This window comes from Ammodytes marinus (assembly GCF_949987685.1).
Source record: "Ammodytes marinus genome assembly, chromosome: 1".
In the NCBI taxonomy this organism is placed as follows: domain Eukaryota; kingdom Metazoa; phylum Chordata; class Actinopteri; order Uranoscopiformes; family Ammodytidae; genus Ammodytes; species Ammodytes marinus.
Window position 1 is genome coordinate 21,373,387 of NC_137230.1, and position 19,301 is coordinate 21,392,687.

Sequence of the window (19,301 nt, forward strand, 5' to 3'; positions counted from 1 at the left end):
AGCAGGGGGGGACTTTTGTGTTAATACCCAGCTGTCCCTGATGCAGGGGAGGAGCCCACAAGCAGTGTGTTTATGTCAGTCTGTCTCAAAGCCAATCAGCCAGAATGGAGAAGAGAGGAAAGAGGGTGCGACTTGGCAAGGCTACGGTTATTACGAAATAGTTGGTTTACATTTCAATTCAAAGTGGCCTTGCCAAGGTCACCACATGCCCGCCTGCCTGCCAGGCTTACTGGAGACACAGTGCTACTGGACAAAAGCAGCTGCTCCAGAAAGACACACCCAGCAATTATTTTCAGTGGCAACATACCATCTGATGACCCTTACAGAGGGTAAAGCTACACATGACTGTAACACTTCATCTCTGAATGGGAACAACTCCCACAGCACACAGGAAGAAAAAAAATAGCAATACGTCTCCTACCACAAGGAGAGAAAAGCAAATTCTAATGTGCATGTACAAAGACATAAGCAGGGCAGTGGATGTGTCTGAGCCTGATTTCTTCGGTGCTTTTCTTATTCGAAGACAGGCTGCATTGCTCAAGGCTACAAACACACAAGTAAATAAGGCAAGACGGAAGCATGGCGGTTCACGCTTCCGGTGGCTACAGCCTTTCCAGGAAAATATTTTTCCAGTACCAAGTACAGAGCTGATGAACTTTCACTAACATCTGTGAACACTTACAGCTAATGTGCCCCCACCCCTCTTTGATCCACTCTCACGTTCTCCAAAGCATTTGCCATTTAGACACATTCCTTTTTCTGGGACTTTAACAGCAGGAACCACAGAAGCAGTCCAAACATGTTTTTTTAAGCAGCAGAACAGAGAAAGTGCTACGCTAGCTTTTCCAGGCTACGTTTACAAGATTGGGAACCAGGTAGTCAGTTATAACCCTGATGCACCCATGCAGAGGAAGGCTACTTTAGAACATACAAGGCCAAAGTCTCTTATACAAGATTAATCATCAGTGGCAGCAACTGGACTGCTTATCTCTGAAATTGATCAGACTTTAGGTAGCGCAAGTCTACATGCAGATTGGACACTTGGTCAATTTGAAACAGTGATTCTGCCTGCTCCATTTTTAAGCTTCACCAGCTAGGAAAATCTGACACATTCTCAGACCAGCAGCTACTACACACAAATGTTTGTCATTTTAATTAGACAGGATGTTGTGGGAAAACAGAACAGAGCTACACCAAATGTGTTCCACATGTTTATAAAGGAAGGGATATGATTTTGCTTTCATACAGTTTGTGTTTGGATACACACCCTGAGAACCTAAGGAACAAAACAGACGGCTTCATTAAATATGCCCATTATCACTGCTTGGATCAAAGATACACACATGTGGAGTATTGATATACAAATGAACCGACTATAACACAATACAGTGTGTCTGCTCCCATAGTACACATTTCTGTTGGGTGTCTAATTATGGAACGCTGCTTATGTGTCTCAGTAAAATGATAGTGCTCAGCTAACAGACAGGTTTGAAACCTAACTCTCAGTACTGCCTGAAACTTGACTAACAAGATAAAAGAAAAGAACAATAAAAAAGAAAAAGCAAGCCAGCTAGGGATAGTCTCCCATGAATAGACTGCCTACCTGAGCCAGGGGAGGGGACCACATCAAACATAAATGTCTGGTTATAATAGAGTAACAGAACAATGCTAGAGTGTTAGCTAACGCCAAAACAAAGAGACTGTCTGGTTCAGTTCGCCAACAAACTCTACAACAAGAAGAACCACTCTAACCAGCTCGACCAGGTAGGATTGCTGTGAAACAGTGTTCTGTTCAGGGACTAATAAAAAACATGCATAAACAGGAAGTCAAGGGAGAAGAGGCAGGAAGTGGCCAACAGGATGTTTTGTCAATGCTTTGTATTGAGCAAGAGAGGCTCATAAATATACAGTGCAAACATAGTGTAGTGTACAGTGCCCTGTCTGTCCTCTCTGCCTCACACAGACGTTTAAAAAAACAAACCATATTGCACATTTATCAGAGAGTGTACATGTTCTACCTTTTGGTTTTATTCACAGGCAGCGGGAGTCTGTGGGACAGAAAGGCAAATCTCTGTGTGTTATAACAGGGGTTTGGGGTGGGGGAGTAGGCTGAAGATTTGGTAAATTGCAAGTCCAAATACACAAAAAGAGCATCTGATTATTATGACCACGGCAACAGTAAGTCAGCACTATTTGTTTGGCCAATAGATTAAAGATTCAAGATTCAAAGTGTTTATTGTCATATGCACAATAAGAAACATGTTCTCAGTCATACAATGAAATTCTTCCTTTGTTTCCCACAGACTGAATGCCAAGAATAGGCCTTCTGTACCTTGTAAGTGGGAAAAATCTAATCCAAAACAGTCCTTGTCATGTAAAAGTTTTTTTTATTGTGCTGTCAGGCATGTTTCATTCATAAAATAACTTATTTTAACACCTCAGGGTAGGGCTGGGCGATATGGGCTAAAATCAATATCTCAATATGTTTTGAGTATATCTCGATACACAATATATATCTCGATATATTTAAAATCTCCTCGAGCACATCCTAAATGCTCAATTTAATTATTTTTTTGCATAACATCACACCAGTAATATGATTTAAATAGTCTCTGCAAAATGTGTCTGCACTAATGATGCATTAGGCTACATGAAACAACATCTTGTTTATATTCTTTAGTGCTTTCCATTGGAACAATTTGAAACTTGCATATGGCAAAGAGTTTGCACATTTTACGGATTATTCCACATCCTTCACCACTCCCATACAATACGTCCAGCACTATTTTATTTGTAAACAAATGTGTATTTACTTTTAATCTGTAAACTGGGAACATTAATTATGACTCATTACAACCACTTACTTATTGTTTATCACCACCAACCCCCCTGAAGATAGCAGCATCACTTTACATGCAGAACAGGTTTTGCTCCATAATAGTATGTTTTATTTTATAAAAAATACAGGCACATTTACTTTTAATAGACTTTTAGTTCATTGTTCACAATGAACGGTATGCACCTACCTTGGTGCTGCCATGGACCTATTATAAGAGGCCGATCATAATAAATGTACTGCGGTGGTTGTGTAATGTCAGACCAAAAACTCTCTGTGAAGTCGGAGTAATCGTCCGCCCCCCTGCACTCGTTCGCCTGTGTAGCCTACTGAGCCTACCTCTCATAAGGTCCATGCTGTGTAGGGCGGCTGCTATCGCCGTCATGCGCGCCCGCCTCCCCCGTTCGTTCGCATGTGTACCTTTTTTCTCATAAGCATGGACCTTAAAAAAAAAAGGTTCATGCTATGTACAGCAGCCGCCATCGCCGTCATGCGAGCCCCCTCCACCCGCTCGTTCCATGGACATATAAAGAAAGGCTTGTTCGCGTCTCATAGGAGCCGTCTCATCTTTTTTCTCCCCTTCTCGTTGTTTTCACATAGCGGTAAAAGTAAAGAAGTAAACACACATACAGCGCGCACTGCAGACTACGTCACAGGTGCGCGCGCCCAGGAGACTCTGGTTGGGAGGGGGGAGTGAGTGAGTTGCCAATGCATGTGAGTCTGTGAGCCAGAGAGCCACAGGAAAGAGCGAGGGAAGCGAACACCAGCAAGTTTGCCGGTGGCAAAAAGAAACACATTACGTGCCAGTTTGTATTCGATGGTCGCGATAGGGTCATTTTATACATCCCCTGGAGAACATCTTGCGATACATCGCATATATTCGATATATCGCCCAGCCCTACCTCAGGGCATCATTGCAGGAATCACTCTTCAGGTAGAACTTATTAGCCATTATGAAATAACTGTCTAGAACAAACGCATACAAATAATAGCTCTGCAACAATTTTTTTAAAATTAATGATTAATCAACTTGTCAAAAACCTCAGGAAAATAATTACAAATTACTATTGAGCCCAAGAAAATTGGAACTGGAATATTTGTGTCAATAGACAAATAGATACAAAAAAGTTTAAACATGGAGGGTTAACCGCTGCGAGTAGGCTACTCGACCTATTAGAACTCCTCAGCGCTGCAGCCCCGCTCAAAAGGTTCCTGAATCATTGTTAAGTCCTATCCCCTGGGAAGGATCTTTTTTTCTGGGGTAAGAAAAGTTCCAGGAACTATGGTTTGGACCCTGGTTCCTTTGGAAACGCGGTGGAAAGGCAGCTCTAGTCTTGATCTGATATGATTGTTCTACCATCTATCCCTAAAGTCAGACTGCTGCTTCTTTGGTGGTGATGAGGAAGAAGGGATAGACGAGCGGAAGGAGAGTGACCTCAGGTTGCAGGAATGCTGCCAATGTCAATGTTTTTCTTAGGGGCACTTTACACGGTGAAAACGTAACAGTTTTCCCGTTTTTGGTTTTTAAAAAAAACTTTCAGACGCAATTTATTTGAAATATTCACTCATACACATGTTTTCAGTGGAAACGGGCCGAAATCGCTGTAGTAGGCATGCCAAGCCAATAGTCAGCGGTGACACTTAGCCTAGTAGATAGCTCTTCCGGTACAATTTGATGAATACAACCTTACTGTAACCGAAAATTAATGCCACTAACGTTCATAAAGCGGTTGGTGTAAGCTTGGGGTTACAAGCATTGTAAATGACAAGCTTTCTGTCCTCTTATTTCACCGCATTGAACTCGTGAAAACAGAAGACATGCTGATAGTGAAGGGGCTTTGTGAGCGGCTACTTTCCTGTTAGGCGTACTTCAAAATAAAAGTCGACTCACGTTTGTCCAGTGAAATGGTATTAATGTTTAGCCAGTGAAATGCTTTTACTGTGAAGCCGTTGCCTTAATGCTCCTTTTGTTGAACAGTAACTTAACCGCTGCGCGCTGAACTATGGATAGTGTTTTTTAATGTAGAGAGAGAGAGCCGAGTCCCTGGCATATAGAAGCTACACACGTTTATTTTGCTAGAAAAACCGGCAGAGCACAAATCTTTCCCCAGACAAAGTGGCGGGTGGTCTCAATAACTTACTAATCGCTTAGACTAAATTGGCGAGTGTTATATTTGAGCCCTGCACGACACTCTCCGCTGATCACAGTGATGGTCCCGCGGAGACACCTTGCATGTTATGTTGTCTTCTAACTTTATAACTCGCGTGTGGGTATTTTGACAGCAAATGTTATAGACTACGCATACGTGAAGTGGAGCCATGACGTCAGCGTTACCAGGGAAAATGGTTTCGGTGTTTACAAGAAACCAAAACCATTGTGTTTTCCAAAAAAATCCTCCCTGGGAGTTGACCTCAAGAACTTGCGGTTTCATGCCTGCGTTTGCTGTTTTCATGTAAATGATATAGTGCATCCGCAAAAATATTTTCGCGTATTCACCGTTTCGTGTTGTTGTATAAACAACATAAGGAATGCTGAAACAGAAGTCCTGACTTACAACAAACTGGCATAGTAACAGTTTGTAACAGTTTTCCAGGGATGGAGAAATAATACATTTCTCCATCCCTGATGAAACCATTTGGTCAGTCACTGCAGACTGAGACAAAGTAAGTGCGCTAACGCAATGCAATACATCCTAATTACATTTACGTACTAAGAGGACAGACAGATGCTAGCAACTGGATTGTATAAACTGTTAGGATTGTGCAATAGCATGAGCATGGAAATCTTCCGCGCATCTAATGAGCATAAACACAAGACACTATTTAGAGTCAGTTCTGTTAACAATATTTTGCAGAGAGGTACAGTGACTCTAGCCTGGTTCTACCAGACCATCGTACTTCATTTCATTTGTATACAAGGTCAGGAATCGCTCAAACGACAAACGTAAACTCACTTGTGTCTGTTGAAGTTTAAAACTATTGGATCTGCCCAGTGCCACTGTGCTAACCAATCGCATAACGTTTGTTCGTGACGTATGTCATGCGCCGGCTTCTGACTACAACTGAAACTCAACGTCACTGTTCTCAGCCACTCCCTCTGTTTGCTGATTGGACAGCCACAAATCTGGAACTGAAAAACCCGCGAATATACCACGGACCCAAACTGACTACTGAAGGGAAATTAAAATTGATCGGAAGTAGGTAGGCGGACGGTGCCAGGCTACAGTGACTTGGGAGTGAAGGGATAAAAGGACATTTAGCCCAACCCACTAACAACTGAGGTTGTTAGCATACTAATAGACAGTGTCCAGCTATTGTTCCTGAGATGGGGGTTCACACCTCTCCTTTCTGGGGGGGAGGGGCAGCTGATGAAAACTAAAAGGTAAACACTATGAAACCAGCTGGTGAGGATACAATAATGATATATACAAAGCTTACATTAATGCTGAAAAAACAGAATGCTAAATATTCTCTTGCAACATAAATGTAAGCATAGAAGAGCATGACACGCAATCAAAAACACTACAGGGATTCAAGAGAGCCTACCGTCAAAAGAAAACAAGTCAGATCTTCCCAATCAAACTTTCCACTCATTCATAATAACCTTGAGTTACAGAGTAATAACACACAACGCCACATGTCTATAAAGTCACGTCTAGTCTTAGCACACTTGACCCCAAACCACAACAGTTGTCTGTAGCCGCAAACATTTTTAGCTTTCCACTCCTTTTTCAAGTGCAATCACAGAACATAAACCAATGTAGCGACTGGACCAGCGCCAAATATGAAGGCTGCTACCAACTCCTATGAGTTGGACCTTTATCACCTAACTAAACCCGGAACCCTTAAAGCCCAAAGTCAAACAAGCATGAGCAGTAGTCCTTCACTCCCTAATTAAAGAAAACACAAAGATGGGACCTTACCGATGCTAGACCTGGTCAACCTGTACGTTGCACAAATTACCACTTAATTGGTTCATGATTTTGTGTGGTCCTCCTTTCCTTTCAAATGGTGAATTTAGACAAGATTCCTTGGTTCTGCTAAACACACACAAACACACACAGCCAAGTAGATTGAACTAGAGCTGGGAGCCGGATCACTACTCAAAGCCCAACCCCTCTTTTACAGATAACGCCCAACTACTTCCTGCAAGCTTGAATTCCTCCTTGAATCCAACTTAAAAGTCACAAGGGGGGAGGGGCTATCAAAACATATGAGTAAATGTATCCAAATAATCTCTTACCTGAGTCAGAATCTTTATGGTCTCCATTAGCTCCAGCAGTGAAGGGCAGCTTCCTTTTAGAGGCCTTTTCTTTCATCTCTTTGACCCCATCACTGCGATCCAATTTAGGAGTCTTGTTTGACAACACTTTATCCTGTGAGGGAGATCAAATCAGATCGTGAGAGAGGAACACTTTATGTCACATGGTTTAGGGGTAACATAGCTGTACTTGTCTACTTTTGTTTATGAACATTAAGATAAAAAAGTCAAAAAGAGACATGTGCCAATACAGACAGACAAGTATGAGCTAACTGTGGATTCTGCAGCCTTCTCCTCTAGTTGGTGCCATTATCTGTCCTCACTCTTTTAGCTATTATGGGAATTGCAGAGCAAAACTTTTCCATGGATTTTCTTCCTAGATTCCTGGTTCCCCGGCCACAGCACATAGAGCCTGGCCAAGGGAGAGGAGGCTGAGCTGACGCCTGCTCGGCTCTGTGGTCTACAGTTGCTGGAAACAATCACAAGCCCAAGTCTGCTATCAACAGATGTAAATACTTATGTGTTTGTTTGACTTGTTTCTATGTTGCATTTGGTTGCTCAGATAGTGACAGTGACTTGCCTGAATAGCAACTTTACTACAGTTAGAGCTGAAAAGACATAGCAAAAAACAAACACGTCAGGAATTGCTTAAATGCAATATTTGAATATTTTGTTAATGGTATAGAAATGTTTTATAAACTGAGACAAAGAGACTTCTTTACATTGCTTATTTGGTCTGAAAATCTATCCAAAATACACAAATAATTTAATTTACAAATCTACTGTAAAGCAAAGAAAAGCCGCCACTTAAAAAAATAAAATAATAATAATAGCTAGAAAATTCCCCCGGAAATGTTGAATGTAGCTTGGCAATCGTGGCACCTCCGTCGGCCTGGCACAAAATGCCTTGGTGAACTACTGCCACACTCTTTCTGAAGTTGAGTCCCAAGATTAGGGCTGATTGGACAGTTGGTCAAACCTTCATGGCAAGTTAGCAGCAAAGGCCCACTCTTGTGAGGATATTTTCATCAATGGCTGACATTTTTCTAGAGCTATCTTGCAAAGATTTTATACACATGTGTATGTCACTCCCCTCAGGCTGTGTACAAAAGTTTGTTGATGATAGGTTGGAAATCGAAGTAGATGTCACGTGACTATATTGCAGTTCATGCAAATTAGGTAAAATCCATCATGGCTTTTTTGTATAGCACCTAAAGCTATACTTGTGTAAGAAATTTCAAATCAATCGGAGTCAGATCAAACATTGCAAACATTCTGGCGTTGCGGGCAAATAGTGACTCAAACGTTAGGCGGAACAATAAGAATACTAAGAAGAATAAAATGAAGTATGAGGGACAGCAATATGTGCACGCCCTCGTTATTCTTGGCCATGCACATGATAATAACATCGCTCATTATTTTTATATAATTTGTGTTTGACTGAGGCACATGTTCAAAGCAACACTGTAATGCTGGCCCTGTTTTCTCAAAGCTATTAACATCAAAACATATTAAAAATGCCTTGCCAGTTTTAATGTAAAGCTTAATCCTAATTGTACCATTTAGAAGGAATACACAAAGAAAATGCTAATAAAAATAGCTGATCAGACTTGGCAGACGCTCAATAGTAAATCACCAGGAATGTATCAAGGCCCTAAAATTTAGATTTAGACTCCTTAGAAACAACTGATTTCCTAAAAGAGTGTAAAGTCAGTTCACCTTACAAAAGTAACACGTCTCACCCAGAAGTGCACATTTAAATACTCTCAATCACCAACAAACAGACAGTGGCTGTGTAGTTTTTTTCCCACCACCACAGGAATTACACATATTTGCACTATTTCTTTTTTGACGGGAAAATATTGGTTGTCCCATGACCACAACATATTTCAGTAAATGGCTGTGCTTGCAGATTACAAAGTATGTATTTTGATGTGAGGTTTAAGAAGTTTTCAATCAGAATGCCCTAATGTACAGAATATTTAAAGTCTCTTAATGGAGAAGCAGGAGCTGGTCAGGAGCAATGTTTACACGCTCACTTCATTTCAGTCAATTTCTCTGTCGAACCTTCCGCCCCCTTACCATCCTCTCTCTCTCTCTTTCCTCTGGGCAGGTTTTCCATTATGTGTCGACTCTTTGAACTCCTCCTCCTGCCCTGCCCCAGTCATAAGACTATGATGTCATGGTACAGTAGAGGCTACAGTTAGCTGATCTCTCTCCCTTCCTCTCTATGTCTGCGTCTCCACTCAGCTACATAAAGGATTTTTTGGAGAATGCACGCAATTAATGAAAAAGAATAATGCGCATATCTGGGCATGTGCAAAAGCAATAAATCTAAGTGGGGAAACTGAGAAGAAAGGGAGTATAACAGTGAATGTGGACCTGAAGTGGTAGAAAAGGGTCAAAGCACCAAAGCTCATCTCTGGAGTTAGACTGGGTTTTTTTTAGCTGAATTTTCTTTTAAGAAAGCATCGACAACAAGAGACTCCTCAGATCTGCCTTCATAAGACACCCGGTTTGATGGTATCCTAGCAATGCCTGCTCTTCTTTTCTCACTCCGTTTTCCACCCACCCCTGTGTGCGCTTCATTCCCTCCCTCACTCCCTTCCTCAATGCCAGAGTCTGATGCAATCCTTTGCGGAGGGCAGTAAATCCATGCCTGCATAAGCTATACCTCTACTCCCTCCGCCTCTTGGTGCTGCTACTGGAATCTTATCATTTGGCACACACCATGACATCATCAAGCTGCGCCTAAAACTTTGTTCCACGGCAAACAACATAACTGTACCTGTGTCAAATTAAGGGAATGCTACCGTTGCAGCCTGCAGTTCCAAGACCAAATATGTTATTTAACAAGGATGTCTAGCTCCAAAGGCGCATAAGAATGTGTTAGAAATTCTGCCTTCTTTTGCCTTATTTTCACAGGCACAAACATGGCACTATTCGTGGAAATTAGTATCAAACAATATTTTGTCCCTTTGTGTAGTTGTGCATTACAGTGTTCCTGGCAGAACTGTGAAATGGTAACCCCAAGCACACTCAATTTGCTGGTTCAGGTGGTCATTGCTAAAATGGTAAATAAAAAACACATTTTCTGCAAAGGGTAAATAACAGAACATTCTTGATCTTCTTGTTTCTGTTACAGGGACCACAGCTAGGTCTAAGATGGGGTGCTACATAGGCGAGCAGTAGTAATGCTGCTAAAGGAAACTATTAACTAAAAATAATTTAGTTTAAGCTAGTTTTATAGCTCCATTCAAAATATATTAAATCAAATCAAATGACTTCCGATATAGATAATATGTAGCTGGACTCTCTAGTTCTGCACATGTAGCATATCCAAGAAATATAGTCAGAGAAAAATCTTCAATGATCGCGATGGGATGTCACTTAAAACCTTTGGTGGAATCAAAATGTATGTGTGTGTAGGTTTTTCAGGCTTACCTTCTTCCCACCCTGCTTTTCCACCATGTCGGTGTTGAGTGGGAAGTGGTCCAGCTGTGGGGTTTTAGAACCCCCACCTTTGGGCATCGTTCAGCTCTCCCCACGCCAAGCTTCATTCACGCTGCCATTGCGTCATCATCAACCGTCTGGAACAAAGAGAAAAAAAGAGAGATGGTGAGGGAAGTTAGTGACTGGCCACTATGCTTCTTTGAAAACACATTTACACACTGCCAGACAATGCAGCCATTAGCGGTACATAAAGCACTCTATTTTCACCCATTACAACTCTGCTCTGGAGGAAAAGCAGCTGAGAGGATGCACAGCAGGCTGGTTTGCAGCTGTGGCAGGCAAAAAGCTTATCTATTCTCCAGGCTGAACCTGTCTACCATTAAAACCTTAAAACATCCTCGGTTATCTTTTTAAAAAGCCAGATGAACTGAAATCCCTCAAAAGAACACAGGCATACTGTTTAAATCAAACACATTACAACTAAAGCAGTCGTATAGTGGAATTCAGGAATGACAACAGGACAGACCACGTCAGTTATTGCATAACCTAGAGACTGAGAGCTTGGAACAGCTGAGGAATGTTTTAGGGGAACGTGACTGGCACGTCCCAACAAAAACCCAAACAGCTACTTACCACCACAGCTAGCCACAGTTTAAAAATGTAGGCTTTACCCTATCCTAAAATCATGGCAATAGTCAGTTAATAAGATGGACCATACCCTCGGCCTCCTGACAATAACAACAACTCTACCTATTATGAGTGACTGGTTTTTATCATGAACTATAATGTGCTCGGTGTTTTAATTGTCTACTCTGGTCTGTGTGCAAGGTAGGGCTGGCCCGAATACCATTTTACAGGCTTCGAATATTCGTTAGATTTTCCGAGTGAATATTCGAGTACTCGTTCTTAAAAAAACACACATAAGAGGAACACAATCTATTCTTCCTCCATCTCTCTCTCCCTCCTGCGCTTGGTACCGCTTTAGTTTGCCTCGCTCTGGTAACATCATGTAGCCTACAGCTGATGAAAGATCAGCGGCCAACTAGGTCAAAGTTCAAATAATTCGATAATATATTTTAAATTGATTTGATTTGATTTATATTTATTTCGTCCATGGATGTCTTCCAACAAAACTCATTTCAACATTTTCACAACATATAATATATTTTAAATTAAAAGTCTAATGTGTATTTTACAATTGTTGTATAACTTGTGTATCTAATCATCATTTGCTGACAAAAGGATGGGTGGTAGGATGGCCTAGAGGAAAAAGGTGGCCGACCAGTAACCTTGAGGTCGCTGGTTCGATCCCCGGCACCGGACAGGAGGGTGTTAGTTGTAAAACTAGCAGAGGCTGGTATTGCGTCTACGGTGCCCACCATCTCTACCATTGTGTCCTTGAGCAAGACACTTAACCCCAAAACTGCTCCAGGGGCGCTGTACTGCGGCTGACCCTGCGCTCTGACCCCCTCCGAAGTGTGGTAACTTGAGAGGGGATATGCGAAAAGACGAATTTCAATGTGCCTCGTGTACAACTGACAAATAAAGATAACTTAACTTAACTTAAATATGTTGCAGTTTGAGGTGCTTTTGCAAAACAAAAAATTAAAACATTTTTTTTTGAAAAAAATAAAACAATAATAATATTCCGAATACTGAATTGAGCTCCGAATACTAATTTATCAAACAAATACTCGGATATTCGAATAATTTGGGCCAGCCCTAGTGCAAGTACACAACAACAACAACAACATGTGCAGTACTATCCACCGCCTTCCTTCATGAAGAGAGGGCTTCTGCTTCACAGGGCCATGAATTAATCATACATGCCATCCCTCCACTCTCTCCTCTATAATGCACTTTTTCTTCTGAGTGCGTCCAAGTCTGATCATCCTTGTAAATGACTGAGTGAGTGAACAGATGAGACCGTGGCCGCATCATCTTTTTTTGTGTACCGCGAGACAGTGGCACTCCTATCTTGCTCTCTGGCGCCACTTCCATCAGCCCTTCCCCTCCCCCCTGCTTCCCTTCCCTCTGCAGTTATCCTATTCAAAGACTTCTATTTATATCCCTCCAGTCAAGTCAGTCAAGTCAAGACACAGCCAGCCAGCCAGCCAACCAGAGAGGCATACAGCTACAGAAGATGTACTGCTCCTCTATAACTGGTGTATGGAAAGAGAGACATAGCAAACCACAGCCACCCTCCCCTCTCTAATGGCTCATTGTTACTGGCTCTTTGCTCCTGACTCTAACCTCCCCTAAACTCCTACCTCTCTCACCACAACAAACAAAGTGGCAGGAAGGTCGACCACTTTCAGAAATAAACAAACAGTGGAGCAACTAACACACACACATCTCAAAGTGGGACAGCTGGGCTAATTGCTGCACTATTTTGGGACTACAACATCTATGATGGGCGGTTATTGCAACAGAGCATTTAGCTGACATGCCAAATACAGGAAAATAATGTTTGCGAGCTAGCAGTCACACAAAGGCACACACAAGGAGAGGAAACTCTGTTGAAAACCCCAGGCCTCATTTCCGTCGTAATTGAATCCCAGGCAAAAGATGCATAACATCTGCTAAAAGTGTGTTTCACTCAGTGAAATGTTGTTTCCACTTTACAGTTGATTCATTTATTATGTGTATTTGTGGGTACATCATGGTGTGAGTATTTTAAGCAATTCTGACAAAAATAAATACAACTGTACTACTTCTGTTGGTTTCCCTGGGAATGTCAATTGAAGGCACTCTTAACCAGTTTCTTCAGCGTAGTTCATATAAAGGCCAGGACAGATGTCGTCGGGCTTCTTTTCAGCCGATTCAACATGTTCAATCGGCGTCGGGCAGTCTTTCAGTCGGAGCAATTTGATTGGTGGAGGGCTAGCGAATCAGTGAAGCCCGGAAGTGATGAGGCGGGTAGCACAAACAGCTGACAACAGTCTCGCATCGCTAGCCATTGTTTTAAGTTTGTTTCGTTCAGCGAGTACTCACATGCATCAACCCTTCTTGACTGCTCGACACTCTCTGCTAAAAATGGTGCTCTTTATGGTCTAGAGAGCTGTCCCATCATCAGAGGTGGAAAGAGTACAAAAATATTCTACTCAAGTAAAAGTATGATTACTTGGATTAAATTTTACTTAAGTAAAAAAGTAGCTGATTTAAAATGTACTTTAAGTACAAGTTACTAGTTACTTTCTAACAGCGGGAGGGGGCATGGGTCTCTTCTGTGTAGGGCATTATAGACAAGGGGATATAAATCTCAAACTAGTTTTGTTTAATTAATGCAACACTTTTACAAATTAAAGAGCAAAAATTAATGTCGCCACACATGTATGGATGTACACTGTGTCATTATTTATTCATATTTATTCTTCATTCTTTCGGACAATTCCACACAATACACAATTATCTCTTTCACATCATACATCTTAATTTGTGTTGTCCGAAGGGTGACGGAAGAAGCCTAAGGCTTATCGAGTCCCGCCCCCAACAATATACTTTAGATAAGCAAATATGGAGCAAATAGTCTGTTAATGTGGGAATTTAACCGGTCTACATATCTAAACAGACTGCAGCTGCAGTTCTAATAATGTAATTGTGTATAATTGATCTAAACCATGGACATTGCAAGGTTAGGCTGCTCGATTTTGACAAATCATAATCATGATTATTTAGATTGACATTGTGCAATCACAATTATTATAGACAATTATTCATTGATTTAGGAACTGCATCATGCACTTATGTAACATTTGAAACCATGACTTTAGACTTTAAACATATCCTAAGTGAACTGAAAACAAGGAAAATGCAAATAAGTAAAACATACTTTTAATAATTAAATAAAATAAGTGTCAAAATCAAAATAAACCGTTGCAAATGTTGTTGATAGGGCACGTATTTTGCTAGCAGGAATGTGAGGGCATATTTTATTTATATCTCATGGAGCTGGCAGGATAAGCAAGTTGCATTGTAGGCTGCAGTGTTCTTAATTGATGACTGTTGTGGTGGCAAGAGTCAAGGAGCTTTAAACTTCCTGTGTTTTGTATTCCTTTATTGCTTGGTCATAGACCACTTGGATTCGACTTAAAGTGAGTTAACTAATTGGTCGTGATGTTTTGAGGTGCAGCTGGGTCGCATATGCCTTTTTTTCTCTCTCTCTCACGGTCGCGCATGTCATCTGACTCGCGTGTCCGCGCATAACATATCTTCCACATTATTTTAGTCTATTAATTTTACCTTTCTTCTCGACCAAAGGCTGACTTTCTGCCGTCTTCTGGAAGTTGTTCAAAGTTCCTGGCAACACGAACCGTCTCCATCCTACTCTGCACTGTTAAACTGAAAGCTAAACTATCAGGTGAGGGAGGAGCCGATCGCACGGCTGGATGAAAGGTTCGCTGCATTTAAAAGCCTTCACGTCTTCACGTGCGGTACAATGATAGTTTAACTAGGATTTTTTTTTTTAATGATAGAGGGAAGCAATGTTTGTTGTTATCATTTTGTCGCAATGTGTTCTCTCCTCCTGTCGATCATTCACTGTGTTAGTTTCCGGTATTTTGCCGTAAAAATAAAAGCACCCCGCGATATTTCTTTTCTTTTCTCTCCTTTAGCCTATCTATTTTTTTTTACTCAGTAACGCAGGTGATATAAAATGTAGCGAAGTACAATACTTCAAAATAAACATACTCAAAGTAAAAGTAAAAGAATAGGTTTTAAAAATAACTTAAACTACTCAATTACAGGAACGCGAGTAGGGTTGCAAAGGGGTGGAAAGTTTCCGGTAAATTACCGGAAAGTTTCCGGAAACTTTCCACGGGAACTTTCGCTCGGGAATTTTGGGAATATTCAAAATTGGAAATTATAGGAATTAACTAAATGTCGGTAATTTAATTTTTTTTTTCACATCCAAACATAAATCTAAACATTTAAACACTATGTTTGGTCATAGGCAGACAGACATGCAAAATAATACAATCAAAAAAACATTACATTTGAACAGATTTATTTGTAAGAAGAACTGATCAAGTTTTGATTATTTTATGAACAATCAATAATTTCACTGAACAATAAAAAGATGAATGTTGAGTTAAATATTACTCATCTGTCTGAACCCAACCATTCAATAAATAAAGTCAAATGCCCCCCATGTGATGGAGGAATGCACAGAGCATGTAGGGGGCATGGCCTCAGTAGGGGAGAACGGGGTAAGTAGGCACACTTTTTACTCTAGTGAGAATTGCTCATCACGTAAAAGATCTTTCAATAGTCATTCCTACATTAAATTGAAGCTTAAGGTGTTGGCTTGAAATGTGTACCCCTAACTTTTTCTATCTTATTGTAATAAAGAAGAAATTAATCATCAAAGACACCCTTACACATTGTGACAACCAACCCCATCAAGGGGTCAGTTGTCACACACTATGGGGTTGTTTTTCATAATGTTATCTTAATGGGAATAATCTTAAAAAGAAGGAAAGTAGAACTAAATTTGAAAGTTTAATTGCATTGTCAAGTTGACAAATAGGCCTACATAACTTACTGTAGCCTTGGCAGCTGGTCTAGTTTGGGATGCACTGTTTTTTTTTGTTGCCCTTTTTTCTTTTGCATGCTAGCTGCCTTTTCCTGCTCTATTCTTTCCTTCTCTGGGGTGCCAGTGAGGATACAGGTTGACAACTTCTTTCGTTATTGGGTTCCTTTTCTGGCTGCAGCCTTTGGATAACATGTGACAACCAACCCCCCAAAAATGTGACGACCAACCCCAACTTGAATTTCTTGCTAGCATCAAGGCCAACAACCATCTGACAACCAATTAGCTTGCTAACCACAATCTAAACTATAGTTTACCCTTCACACTTTTTATGGGTAACAAGTGTTTTGTTATAAACCCATTGTGTAAAAGCCTAGAAGAAAAATACTGAGGAGCTAAATATTTTCAATTTGACACAAACAGTCCTCTCACCTCAAATTCAGCAGTCTAACTCCAAGGAAGATTATGATCCCAATTCTGGATATTTACATACCAAAATTTCACAGACAGCGCCTTCTGGTTCCAAGATATAACGATTGTGAAAACCAACCCGTGTGACATATTACCCCGTTCTCCCCTACCCCTGCAGTAGGATGTGTGCTAAGTGCAATTTGCCAAGTGTACTTGCATAAAATCTGGTTGTTTTAGTCAAGATTATGCTAAAATATATTGTCCCCAACTATATGTAAAATCACAGTTTAAGCCTCTGTAAACCTGGTATAGTCAAATCAATATATGATATCAAGTTGGGTGTCTCAATAAACTTTAAAAAAAATCTGATTTGAAATTAAATGTTCATAAATATATTAAAACTTAGTTGAAAAAACAGCTTTTTACAGTCTAGAACGTTTGCCTGGACTGAAATAACATAGTTAGGAGAATGTATTGCATTTGGGTGGCTTTAAATTTGGTAAATTCCCGTTTATTCCTGTTAATTCCCAAAATTCCCGTTAATTCCCATAAATTCCCGTTAATTCCCATGGAAAGTTTCCAACTTTGAAAATTCCCGGAATTTTGCAACCCTAAACGCGAGTAAATGTAATTCGCTACTTTACACCCCTGGCCACAATACAGATTAGAGCCGCCTGCTGTTATGGAGATATTATGTCCCGCGCAAGCGCAGAGCATACGGAAAGTCAGTAGTCGGCTCGGTGTGTTCTTGGCACTTTTTGGCCGCGACGGGCAGACTGGAGCTGCCTGAATTGGCAGACTCCATTTTCGGGCGACAGTCGGTAGTCGGACTGGTGTGTCCTGGCCTTAAAACAGCAGTGGCTGACTTGAAAACAATCTTTGGCTGTAAGCCATACAGCAGGAGCAGGGTGGACACTAGGGATGTGAACAATGTGTCGATTCTCGGCTCGATTGTCGACTCGTGCTCAAGACGACTCTAAAAATAGAAATCGGTAAATCGGGGGTTTTACTTTATTAGATGTTTTGGGGACATGGGAGACGTCCGTTATGAGAGTTCACGTGTGGTCACGAGCGCGCTGCAGGCGCTTCATTTCTGCTATGTGCATTAAATGTCCAGTGTGGGTCAACAGTGCAGTGCAACATATGCAGCATAAAGTTATAGCATTCGTCTACGACCGTGATGTTAAATCACCTTCACACAAAGTCTCCGCCTGGACAAAGCAGCGAGTAGCGCTGTGACGGTGACTATCACCGGGAGACCTCGCAAGTATGTGCGAGTGAGTCGCCGCTCAGAAAAAGCTCTCTGTGGTTTGATGGATACAATGATAACCTGGGCTATCCTGCCCGTTAACGTTGTCTACAGGAACGGCTTCCGCGATCTGTTTGTATGTCTCAAGTCTAAATAGGCTACACAGAGGCATGTCGGCAAGCTGACAGCGCGACTGAAGGGACTGTACAGTGAGCCGCTCTCCTCCGTTTGTTTCTGTTTTCAGCCGAGTAAGTTACATTCACCTCCGACGCATGGACAGCGTTTTTAAAATGAAAGGCTCTCATTTTATTATCAAAAAGGCTTTGATGCAGATGAAGTCTGAACACACACAGCGAGCGGCACCAGTGTTTTTTAAAGGAAAGCGCAGTTTATCAGCACCACAACTTCGTGCCGCTGCCGCAAAAAAAAGGCACACTGCCTTTTATTTTTTTTTTAATTGCACAGTAAATCGATCGATTTGTCGATTCATGCCTCCGACACGTCGACACGCAAATAATGAGTCGTTTAACATCCCTAGTGGACACTATGTTTTGGATAATGAATGCAGCAAATCAGGCATGAGACAGGCAGGCAACATCATTTAGGATATGCTATTCACAATTCTGCCTAATGGCTTTCACATTGTGGTGCTTCCTGTGATTTGTTGACAAAATAGAATGATACATGTTTTTAAGATTTTACAAATTGTATTTTTGGTTGACCTAAAAAGGTACACTTTCACATAAACTTCTATCCACCAAGCTGCAATACGTGTACGAAGTTTGATCAACATTGGTCTACTAAATTAAATTTTTTTTAACGTTACAACTAATTTGTAATGGAAACTATGGTTGCGTTCCGAATCGCATACTTTCTACTATATAGTATGTAGAAAAAAGATTTAGGATGTCCCGATTCTTGTGGCCAGATTTAGGATGGTTAGAAGTACCCGGATGTCCTACTTCATGCGGCCAAGATTGTTAGTGTTGAAAAGTGCATCCTATTTGGGCGATTCTGACCCACAATCCAGTGCGCACGTGAAGTGACGTAACATCGACGAAGCCTCCATATGAAAACAAACGGGGATGCGACGGATATAAAAGCAAGAGGCAAGATCAAGGCGCAATGTTATGATGAAATAAGAGAGAAAAGTATGTCCCAATAGTATGCCTACTGCATCCTAACTAGATTCTTTTTATCGTCGGATGTAGTATGTTGAATAGAAAAAAGAAAGAGTATGCGATTCGGAACGCAACCTATATATTGATAGCACAGCAACAGCTATTAACTACAACATCTACGGTATTTGGATACGAAATATTAATGAATATATATACAGTACAGGCCAAAAGTTTGGACACACCTTTTCATTCAATGCGTTTTCTTTATTTTCACGACTATTTACGTTGTAGATTTTCACTGAAGGCATCAAAACTTTGAAGGGACATATGGAATTATGTACTTAACAAAAAAGTGTGAAATGACTCTTAAATAGGTCTTATATTTTAGATTCCTCAAAGTAGGCACCCTTTGCTTTTTTGACAGCGCTACAAACCCTTGG

At 41.0% G+C, this 19,301-nt stretch overlaps 1 protein-coding gene across 2 annotated transcripts in view; it reads right to left on the reverse strand.

Annotated features, from left to right (window-relative positions):
• ankrd11 (ankyrin repeat domain 11) overlaps positions 1-19,301 on the reverse strand; it is a 176,387-nt gene that overhangs the window by 16,704 nt on the left and 140,382 nt on the right. For both annotated transcript variants that reach the window (XM_080030440.1, XM_080030439.1), the window contains exons 3-4: positions 10,542-10,687; positions 7,080-7,212 (exon numbers count right to left, since the gene is read on the reverse strand). In XM_080030440.1, coding sequence (XP_079886566.1) covers positions 7,080-7,212; positions 10,542-10,628 — 220 coding nt within the window. In that variant the 5' untranslated portion in view covers positions 10,629-10,687. The remainder of the gene's footprint in view (positions 1-7,079; positions 7,213-10,541; positions 10,688-19,301) is intronic.